The following is a 12,310-nucleotide window of genomic DNA, read 5'->3' as shown; positions in this document are numbered from 1 at the left end:
AGTTCATATACTGTCCTTTATGCACCAGTTCATATACTGTCTTTTATGCACCAGTTCATATACTGTCCTTTACACACCAGTTCATATACTGTCCTTTATGCACCAGTTCATATACTGTCCTTTATACACCAGTTCATATACTGTCCTTTATACACCAGTTCATATACTGTCCTTTATGCACCAGTTCATATACTGTCCTTTACACACCAGTTCATATACTGTCCTTTATACACCAGTTCATATACTGTCCTTTATGCACCAGTTCATATACTGTCCTTTACACACCAGTTCATATACTGTCCTTTACACACGCAACTCAGATAGATTATCCCTTTACGCACTTCCTTTGTATATATACCTGCGCCTTATTTTCTATATTGCTTGTTAATGTTGTATATATGTTTTGTATATTGTTTATTTTCCTGTCATGTGACATTTACTTGTCCCGACCTCTATCTCTAGAGACACGTCAGCTTCCGTTCACAACGCTGCCTGAGGAAGCCTCTAGAAGTAGTGTTGCAGATGTGCGTCCTGGTGCACAATGCTGATCTGCTCCTATATTTCTTTTTGTAAATCTTTTCTGTTAATAGTTCACTAAAGTTTACTGCGAAGGTCTGGCCGCCTACTCTTCTTCTTTCTTAGATAGTTTCACTAGGCAGGACGTTGTGGTAGAGAGACCACTTCAACGTCAGAAGGGCAGATCAAGCATCATTCTGATACGGCTGGTGACAGGGACTTGGCTAGAGAGGAGAGGGTGTGAAGGACAGTGACGTCACAGCTAAAACATGCCAAGCCCTCTCTCCGGGATGATCATTTCCCATAGCTGAGTTGGATCGGTACTGAGTCAGAGACACACACACGCAAGGAGGCATATCACACGTACACACACATTCAGAGGGTCAGTAGTACTGGTCTGAGATTGGGTCTGGAAGAATTTAGCAGAATAATTACAGGCTGTCTAAACAGAGCAGCACGCAGCCTGCTGGGCTATGGGAGGGGGGGTCACAGCTGGGCTGTGGTTGGCCAGTGGACAGGCTGGGAAACGACCAGCACCAGGGTCAGTATTACCCTACCCTCCGTCCACTTCTCTGATAAGCAGGGGAAGTGATTTGATTAATGTAGCAAACTCTCTCTGCTTTCTTAGGCTTTGATGTCTGCAGGTCATCTGTAAGGTGATGCCTTGTGTTTTAAAACAACCATCCAGAGAGAGAGTCTTTCAGATCTACTGAAGGGTGTCAAATACACGGCCCGCGAGGGCGTCCAATCCGGCTCCCGGGTGGTTTGCATAATTTTTAAAAACAATATACACTACCGTTCAAAAGTTTGGAGTCACTTAGAAATGTCCATGTTTTTGAAAGAAAAGCAATTTTTTTGTCCATTAAAATAACATCAAATTGATCAGAAAGTCTACAGTGTAGACATTGTTAATGTTGTAAATGACTATTGTAGCTGGAAATGGCTGATTTTTTATGGAATATCTACATAGGTGTACAGAGGCCCATTATCAGCAACCATCACTCCTGTGTTCCAATGGCATGTTGTGTTAGCTAATCCAAATGTATTATTAAGGCTAATTGATCATTTGAAAACCCTTTTAAAATTATTTTAGCACAACTGAAAACTGTTGTTCTGCTTAAAGAAGCAATACAACTGGCCTTCTTTAGACTAGTTGGGTATCTGGAGCATCAGCATTTGTGGGTTTGATTACAGGCTCAAAATGGCCAAAGACTTTTCTTCTGAAACTCATCAGTCTATTCTTGTTCTGAGAAATGAAGGCTATTCCATGCGAGAAATTGCCAAGAGACTGAAGATCTCGTCCAACGCTGTGTACTACTCCCTTCACATAACAGCGCAAACTGGCTCTAACCAGAATAGAAAGAGGAGTGGGAGTCCCCGGTGCACACCTGAGCAAGAGGACAAGTACATTAGAGTGTCTATTTTGAGAAACAGACGCCTCGCAAGTCCTCAATGGTCAGCTTCATAAAATAGTACCTGCAAAACACCAGTCTGAACGTCAACAGTGAAAAGGCGACTCCGGGATGCTGGCCTTCTAGGCAGAGTTGCAAAGAAAAAGCCATATCTCAGATTAACCAATAAAAATAAAAGATTAAGATGGGCAAAATAACACAGACACTGGACAGAGGAACTCTGCATAGAAGGCCAGCATCCAGGAATCTCCTCTTCACTGTTGGCTGAAAAGTTGCTTCCTTCTCCTCTGACAATGTTCCCCAAATCTGAGGATTGTTTTTTCCAGCAGGACAATGCTCCTTGCCACACAGCCAGGACAATCAAGGTGTGGATGGAGGACCACCAGATCAAGACCGTGTCATGGCCAGCCCAATCTCCAGACCTGAACCCCATTGATGTGATCAAGAGGAAGATGGACGGTCACAAGCCATCAAACAAAGCTGAGATGCTTGACTTTTTGCACCAGGAGTGGCATAAAGTCACCCAACATCAATTATTTTTTATTTTACCTTTATTTAACTAGGCAAGTCAGTTAAGAACAAATTCTTATTTTCTATGACGGCCTATGAACAGTGGGTTAACTGCCTTGTTCAGGGGCCAAAAGACATATTTTTACCTTGTCAGCTAGGGGATTCGATCTTGCAACCTTTCAGGTGCTAGTCCAATGCTCTAACCACTAGGCTACCTGCCGCCCCCCACTTTGTCAATGTGAAAGACTGGTGCTAAGAGGCATGAAAGCTGTGATTGAAAATCAGGGTTATTCCACCAAATATTGGTTTCTCAACTCTTCCCAAGTTAAAACATTATAATTGTGTTGTTTAAAAATGAATATGATCTTATTTTCTTTGCATTATTTGAAGTCTGACAACACTGCATCTTTTATGTTATTTTGACCAGTGGTCATTTTCTGCTAATAAATGCTCTCAATGACAATATTTTTATTTAGAATTTGGGAGAAATGTTGTCAGTAGTTTATAGAATAAAACAAAAATATTAATTTTACCCAAACACATACCTATAACTACTAAAACCAGAGACCATTTTGCAATGGTCTCTTACCTTTTTCCAGAGCTGTATAGTGCATTTGAGAAAGTATTCAGACCCCTTGACTTTTTCACATTTTACAGCCTTATTCTAAAATGGTTTCAATAGCCCCCCCCCCCCCATCAACCTACACACAATACCCCATACCCCACAACATGAAAACAAGTTTTTAGACATTTTTGCTAATTTATTACAAATAAAAAACGGAAATACCTTATTTACATAAGCATTCAGATCTCAAGGACGCTCAATGAAAACAGGATGCACATGAGCTCAATTTCAAGTCTCATAGCAAAGTCTGAATACTTAGGTAAATGTGATATTTCAGTTTTACTTTTTTTAAATGTATTTGCAGTTTTTGCTTTTTCATTATGGGGTACTGTGTGTAGATTGATGAGGGGGAAAAACAATTGAATCCATTTTAGGACTATTTTTTGCACATTTTGACAGCAAGGAAATATAACACATTTTCAGTGCAGCCCTCTGGACCTTGCTGAAGACCAAATGCGCCCCCCGGGCAAAATGTGTTTGACACCCCTGATCTACAGGAACAGCTAAACTCTAGAGGGAGTGTATACTGCATTCTACTCTGTAAGTGCAGGTCCTGTAGAGTGAGGTCTGTGTGATGGCTTTACAGCCAGAGGGACTTAGGAGACTAACATGCTGCTGTGTGTGTGTGTGTGTGTGTGTGCTCTCCCACTGCCTGCTATTCCCATGAATCACAATGCATTAACTTCATGTCTACACTCCTGCTGAAGACATCAGGGGGAGAGGGAACAGGAGAGAGAGGAGAGGTGGAGAAAGGAGAGAGAGATAAGAAGAGAAAGAAGAGAGAGAGGTAGAGAGGAAGCTGTGGGGGGTGTAAAATAATATCCCATCTGGAGGTGTGGTACTTTTACCCATAGTCCTCTGCTCCAGCAGCATGCACTCTATTGAATGCAGTGAGGCAGGGAGGACTTCTTCCGTCCCCCTCTCTACATCCCCTTTCTCGATCCATCAATTCCTATCACTATCTCCACTCCCCTTCCGACCATCTCTCAATCCAACCCTTTATCCATATCACCTTTTCCGCCCGCCCATTCCTCACTCTTCTTCCCTTCCTCCCTCCCTTCCCTGCCTTTCCCTCTCTCCCTCCGTAGCAGGAGAGGAGTAAAATGAAGCTCTCCAGCTGAGGTGTTAAATGAATCTCATTCTCACCACATTCAGAACAAACACACTTCACTCTCAAATAGCTCCTCTTTGTGCCTCTGAATGCCAATGTATGTGACGTATATTTGGGATTGCTGTGAATTTAATGTGGGACATTTTGTTCAAGATGTCTTACTGTAGGTAACCGTATCTGAATGCTATGTGTTATTGACATGTTTGGGATTTAAAAATACATTTGATTGATATATGTGTCTGTGTGTGTGTGTGTGTGTGTGTGTGCGTGTGTGTGTGTCTGTGTGTCCAGGTTTGTGTGTGTGATGTCTCTTGTCTCACCTGCTCCCACCACCTTGTCGATGGCGATACAGGAAGCATCCAGCTCCTTGGCAAACTCATGGACGGCCTGACTGGGGTCTTCATAGGTGTGAGGGTCTACGTAGGTCCTTATTCCTGGCAGACGCACTGAGGAGGGAGAGGGAGAGAGTTGGCAATTGTTTCATTGGGAGAACCAGAACGTGTGTGCGTATGTGTGTGTGTGTGTGTGTGTGTGTGTGTGTTTAGAATGTGTTAGCTATAGGAATAGGCAGCGGAGACTAGAGACTTTGGCTGGGTCACAAAACACATTACATCATGTAACATGTATGGATGACTCACCCATCAATACGGCCAGTCAATGGTTCATATGTAACAACAACACTAGGTTGGTTTATGAGTGTGGCCAGCCCCAATGAAAACACGTTTCTGTTCAAATAAACCCCAATCAGGAGATGGATTATACTGTACACAAACATCCTGGCCCTGTACCTAACTAACGCTGAGGTGGGGGTATAATGACTCAATGTATTTTAGAAGAACCATTGACAGACAAAGAGACAGAGAAAGAGACAGACAGGGAGGGGAGAGAGGTGAACTTACGGTGACCGTTGCCAAAGTGCAGTCTCTTTTCATCAGGCTGTTTAGACTTGCTGTAGCCACAGAACCTGTCAGTCACAATGATAGAGATTAAGGTCACACCTTTACCCATCAGCCTTCACTCCCCCCTTTCCCTTGCCTTACATCTGAGGGCATAGCACATTGTGTGTGTGTGTGTGTGTGTGTGTGTGTGTGTGTGTGTGTGTGTGTGTGTGTGTGTGTGTGTGTGTGTGCAGAGGGGAGCAGCAGTCAGTCCAGTCTACGATGGCGTGTTTTTCTTTGCTGTGAGCCAGAGCAGGATCTGTTGGACTAGTAATGAGCCTGAGAGTTCTACTCTCACTACAGCACTGACTGCCAACATCAACCCCACACGCAGGCACACACACACCTCTCACATCGGGGCTGTTACACCACACACACACACACACCTCTCACATCGGGGCTGTTACACCACACACACACACACCTCTCACATCGGGGCTGTTACACCACACACACACACACACACCTCTCACATCGGGGCTGTTACACCACACACACACATCTCTCACATCGGGGCTGTTACACCACACACACACACACACCTCTCACATCGGGGCTGTTACACCACACACACACACACCTCTCACATCAGGGCTGTTACACCACACACACACACCTCTCACATCGGGGCTGTTACACCACACACACACACACACCTCTCACATCAGGGCTGTTACACCACACACACACACACCTCTCACATCGGGGCTGTTACACCACACACACACACACCTCTCACATCGGGGCTGTTACACCACACACACACACCTCTCACATCAGGGCTGTTACACCACACACACACACACACCTCTCACATCGGGGCTGTTACACCACACACATACCTCTCACATCGGGGCTGTTACACCACACACACACACCTCTCACATCGGGGCTGTTACACCACACACACACACACACCTCTCACATTGGGGCTGTTACACCACACACACACCTCTCACATCGGGGCTGTTACACCACACACACACACACCTCTCACATCGGGGCTGTTACACCACACACACACACACACCTCTCACATCGGGGCTGTTACACCACACACACACACATCTCTCACATCGGGGCTGTTACACCACACACACACACACACCTCTCACATCGGGGCTGTTACACCACACACACACACACCTCTCACATCAGGGCTGTTACACCACACACACACACCTCTCACATCGGGGCTGTTACACCACACACACACACACACCTCTCACATCGGGGCTGTTACACCACACACACCTCTCACATCGGGGCTGTTACACCACACACACACCTCTCACATCGGGGCTGTTACACCACACACACACCTCTCACATCGGGGCTGTTACACCACACACACACCTCTCACATCGTGGCTGTTACACCACACACACACACACCTCTCACATCGGGGCTGTTACACCACACACACACCTCTCACATCGGGGCTGTTACACCACACACACACCTCTCACATCGGGGCTGTTACACCACACACACACACACACACCTCTCACATCAGGGCTGTTACACCACACAATACACCTCTCACATCGGGGCTGTTACACCACACACACACACACACCTCTCACATCGGGGCTGTTACACCACACACACACACCTCTCACATCGGGGCTGTTACACCACACACACACCTCTCACATCGTGGCTGTTACACCCCACACACACCTCTCACATCGGGGCTGTTACACCACACACACACACACACCTCTCACATCGTGGCTGTTACACCACACACACACCTCTCACATCGGGGCTGTTACACACACACACACACACCTCTCACATCGTGGCTGTTACACACACACACACACACCTCTCACATCGGGGCTGTTACACACACACACACCTCTCACATCGGGGCTGTTACACCACACAATACCCACCTCTCACATCGTGGCTGTTACACCACACACACACCTCTCACATCGGGGCTGTTACACACACACACACACACCTCTCACATCGGGGCTGTTACACCACACACACACCTCTCACATCAGGGCTGTTACACCACACAATACACACCTCTCACATCGTGGCTGTTACACCACACACACACCTCTCACATCGGGGCTGTTACACCACACACACACACCTCTCACATCGTGGCTGTTACACCACACACACACAAAAAAAGCAACAGGAGCATGCTGTATAGACCAGGGATCATCATGCTGTATAGACCAGGGATCATCATGCTGTATAGACCAGGGATCATCATGCTGTATAGACCAGGGATCATCATGCTGTATAGACCAGGGATCATCATCTAGATTCAGCCGTGGGATGATTTTTCTTGAGCAGATGGTTGGTGGCCGGAACATAATTATAAATAATATGTGGACTGGCAAATTTACCACAAGAAGCCCAAACAGGTACAATATTTGACTGAAATATAATAGTTTCAAACCGTGCTTACATTTGTATACAATCACATATCTCTCTATTATCCGTGGTAATACTTTGGAACAGATTTTCTAAGTTTAAATCACTTGGAGCAGATATGCCGAACAATAAAATAAAAACTTTGGGGGAGGTAAATCAAATCCCCCCTGGGCCGCCAGTTGGGGAACCCTGGTATGGGTGTATTACTTAGCATTAGTAGGGATGGGATCTAGCCTTCCCACAGCATCCTCACAGTACAGTATGTCTCTGCATGTGTAGGCCAACCCCCCGGGTAGAAAGAGACATGTATTTGGAGCTGACAGTGTTTTGTGCATTGTGATTGGTGTACAGACCTGCCAATCACCACGTAGAGGAGGATGGAGAGCAAAATAATGGCTACAGAGGAAGAGATGGCTATCAACACCACCTGACTACTCTCACTGGAGATAGAGAACGCTGAGTGGGAGGAGAGAGAAACCAGAGAAGGGAGGAGAGATCAATGTTAGCATATACAAGCACAGGTCAATGACAAAAATCTAACTATTGAATCACTGACATCCTTCACTAGGTGTTGAATTACAAAATACAGTATTTAGACTCATCAACGGTATATAATATGGTGGGATCAGATCTGTACTTACAGTCAGGGCTTGTCTCAAACTCAAAGCTCCCGCTGCTGGCTCCGTAGCCTGCTGCAGTCCTGGCCCTGATCTGGAGCAGGTAGGAGGTGTCTGCCTTTAGACCGCCCAACGTCACGTTACAACCCTTAGAGCGCAGGATGGTGTAGCTGGTCTCCTGCTCCTGCTACAGGGGGCGAGAGTGAGGAAGGAGCGATGGAGAGAGGGAGGGAGAGAGACAGAGTGAGAGAGAGAGAGAGAGAGAGAGAGAGAGAGAGAGAGAGAGAGAGAGAGAGAGAGAGAGAGAGAGAGAGAGAGAGAGAGAGTAAAAAACAGAGGTTACTATCAGTCCATGGAGGAATGTGTATAATAATGTATACAGGCATCTGTGACTGAGACTGTTGACACATCGGCTCACCCATCAGGGACAGGTCAGTACCAAGGGAAGAAAATGTTTGTTTGCAATCAGGTGTACACTATAGAGCTCGGCCACAACACACACAAGCATGCAGGCACACACACACACACACACACACACACACACACACACACACACACACACACACACACACACACACACACACACACACACACACACACACACACACACACACACACACACACACAACCCAGCATGGTGAATTACAACCTTAATATTTTGCATCTCTACAGATCTTAGTGCCGCCTTGATCCCTCCACCAGCCTAACAGAACTAGATTTACTGTTTGGGGTCTACGTTCAGCCCATTGTTTCAAGATGTCGGGGACGGTACAGGAGGTAGAGAGGAGGGATTCACAGAAATGTATAGGATTTCCTGAGAGTCCAAGCCTTAAAGCTTATGTTGGCTGTCGTACCAACCCTGTCCTCATTGAGCCAGAGAGAGGTACCAACCCTGTCCTCATTAAGCCAGAGAGAGGTACCAACCCTGTCCTCATTGAGCCAGAGAGAGGTACCAACCTGTCCTCATTAAGCCAGAGAGAGGTACCAACCCTGTCCTCATTAAGCCAGAGAGAGGTACCAACCCTGTCCTCATTGAGCCAGAGAGAGGTACCAACCCTGTCCTCATTGAGCCAGAGAGAGGTACCAACCCTGTCCTCATTGAGCCAGAGAGAGGTACCAACCTGTCCTCATTAAGCCAGAGAGAGGTACCAACCCTGTCCTCATTAAGCCAGAGAGAGGTACCAACCCTGTCCTCATTGAGCCAGAGAGAGGTACCAACCCTGTCCTCATTGAGCCAGAGAGAGGTACCAACCCTGTCCTCATTGAGCCAGAGAGAGGTACCAACCCTGTCCTCATTGAGCCAGAGAGAGGTACCAACCCTGTCCTCATTGAGCCAGAGAGAGGTACCAACCTCTGTGTGTGTGTGTGTGTGTGTGTGTGTGTGTGTGTGTGTGTGTGTGTGTGTGTGTGTGTGTGTGTGTGTGTGTGTAATTGTCAAGTGTTACCAGTTACCAGAGACAGGCTATGGTTACAAATGTTGTCTCTTCCACTAATCAGTACAAAATAAAGAATAAGAGCAGAGCGGACCATTCAAGCAATATAGTGAGTTGATCTTCTACAAATATACGCAACATACAGAGGCTAAGATTTGAAATGTTTTCATTTGACATTTCTTGGCTGCTCTTTAGAACAACAGCCAAGCATATTGTCCTGCTGTAGACACCTCCCCTAAGAGTCTGTGGTAGATCAGAGATGACTTTCAGTATGTGATGAGGAGTAAGGTAAGAGGGTTCAGACCGTACAGCTAATATTCTCTGATTAGTGCATCCTCTCTGTCCATCTGGATGTAGAACTAATGCTATCATGCCTCATCACGACTCCCTTTCATCTAGAGAACTCTAGGTACACACGTAAACACACAAACACACACACACAAACACACACACACAAATACACACACACACACAAAAACACACACACAAATACACACACACACACGCAAACACACACACACACACACACACACGCACGCACAAACACACACACAAACAAACACACACACAAACACACGCACACAAACAAACACACACACATACACACGCACGCAAACACACACACACACACACGCACAAACAAACGCACACACACAAACACACACACGCACGTACACACAAACACACTCACACAAACGCACACACACACACACAAACGCACACACACAAACACACACACACACGCACATGCACGCACGCACACAATACCCAAGCTGTAGAGCCCTCTCTAAACCAAACATCATGTCCAATAAGCTGATTCCATCTCTCTTTACAGACCGAATAACAGACTGGTGATGCGATACAGATCACACACACACCACTCACACACAGACACACCATTTACACACACTGTGAAAACACACACACACAATTCAGAGCCACTAATGGAGTGCATCAGGGATTTATGGTGCAAGAAGCCCTTTAAAATAACTTCAGTCTTCCTGTCTGAGAAGAGAAACCAACACCCTCACCACCCCTCCTCAGGACTGCTGTGTGATACCTTTTCCATGTGCCTTGTATAATACCAGTCTTCATCAGGCAGAAATCTTTCCCAGCTCGTCACTGTTCACTGCCCTCCACATCATGTGATCCCCTGAAAATCACACGCAGGTGTGGCCAGGCTCCTTGAGCTCTAGGCTGCATTCTGCAAGCCGTGCGATTGTATCCACTCTCTTCGTATGATGTTGGTGGAATATCTATATGTCCATCATGTTCCGCTCTGACTATCTAAATAGTGCAGTCTGGAGTTCCAGCCCAAGACAAGCCCTGGAAATACTGACTGAGTGTGAGCAGAAGGAATAGAACTGATGTAAATACAGAATGCATTTCAGAAGCATTCCTTTCCATCTCAACCCCAGGATAAATAAACACTGAAATTAAAGTCGATCTGAAAGTTTCTCTCTCTTTTCCAGATTAATGAGATAAAAACAGAAAAATAAATGTTTAAGTGTATTCCCACAAACTCTATTTTCATCAAGTGCACTAAAAAGCCTTATCTATGACTGAGAGTCATTTAGCCTTTAGCTAGGAAGACCAAACCGTATGTCTGGAGCATGGAGAGCCGGGTGAGGGGGAGAGAGGTAACAGAGAATGGGAGAGAGGGAGAAGGAGAGTGTAGGGATGGGAATTCCCAATTTCCCAGACATGGTTGATTTATTATTATTTTATTTTACCTTCATTTAACTGAGCAAGTCAGTTAAGAACAGATTCTTATTTTCAATGACGGCCTAGGAACAGTGGGTTAACTGCCTTGTTCAGGGGCAGAACGACAGATTTGTACCTTGTCAGCTCGGGGATTCGATCTTGCAACCTTTTGGTTACTAGTCCAATGCTAGCTACCAATATCACCCCTTAGCTTAGTCAGTTAGCCTTTCATACATACTGACCACTTTTTCCTGTTCTACACACCACCAGTATCCAATAGAAGGCTATATCTAGGTTAAGGGACGCAGCATGGCTACTGTACCTAGTCGACTGAGGCTGAGTGTGTGTCACACACCTCAAAAACTGTTTGTTTATGTTTAAGTAACTAACCTTACACAACAACATCAGTACAGCTGTAAACAGGCTGATTGACTGAGCTGCTGGAAACTCTAGCTGGGCCCCTTCAGGCCTCTTTAGAGCTCTTTAGGCAGGCCAGTGTTTGTGTTGCAGTTTAGTCGCTGAGTGAATCCCTGGGAGTCTTGTGATCAGATTGGGTCCCCACTGCTGGGCATAGAGGCCCTCAGTCACCGTCAGTCAGGCCTGATTTAGAGGTCCTGTGCCTGGGTACGGCACCAGCCTACCCTGCCTGGCCACTGTGTCTCCCTGGGTGTCCCAGTCCTGGCCGTTCCACTTGGAGGAGCCTATTGTCCTGGGGTTTAGGAGGCCCCAGTCATGCCTGCAGCAGCTAGAGCCCCTCGGATGGTGGAGCGGATCAAGGGCGACAGCTCAGCTATTCCTGTGCCAAGCTGAGAGTGCTGAGAAAGGTCACACAGGAAAGTGGAAGGAAACAGACCTTATAGAGCCAGACCTCATATAAGTTTAGTGTTTATCCTTTTGATGGTTGAGGTTAGGATGTGGGGTAAGGTGATCTGATCCTAGACCTGTGTTTTCCCAAGAGAGAGGAGGAGGGCAGCATTCTGCCTGCTAATCAGAGGATTAGGGGCCACCGGGAACTGAGATCTAAGCCTGACTGATCACACA

At 46.3% G+C, this 12,310-nt stretch overlaps 1 protein-coding gene across 2 annotated transcripts in view; it reads right to left on the bottom strand.

Annotated features, from left to right (window-relative positions):
• LOC115107431 (ephrin type-A receptor 3-like) overlaps positions 1-12,310 on the bottom strand; it is a 193,076-nt gene that overhangs the window by 44,005 nt on the left and 136,761 nt on the right. For both annotated transcript variants that reach the window (XM_065017924.1, XM_065017925.1), the window contains exons 7-10: positions 8,157-8,319; positions 7,869-7,971; positions 5,074-5,138; positions 4,495-4,620 (exon numbers count right to left, since the gene is read on the bottom strand). In XM_065017924.1, the coding sequence (XP_064873996.1) occupies positions 4,495-4,620; positions 5,074-5,138; positions 7,869-7,971; positions 8,157-8,319 (457 nt within the window). The remainder of the gene's footprint in view (positions 1-4,494; positions 4,621-5,073; positions 5,139-7,868; positions 7,972-8,156; positions 8,320-12,310) is intronic.

This window comes from Oncorhynchus nerka, linkage group LG1 (assembly GCF_034236695.1).
Source record: "Oncorhynchus nerka isolate Pitt River linkage group LG1, Oner_Uvic_2.0, whole genome shotgun sequence".
Classification (NCBI taxonomy): domain Eukaryota; kingdom Metazoa; phylum Chordata; class Actinopteri; order Salmoniformes; family Salmonidae; genus Oncorhynchus; species Oncorhynchus nerka.
The sequence above is the reverse complement of the archived record's forward strand: the minus strand, read 5'-3'. Positions and strand labels throughout refer to the sequence as shown.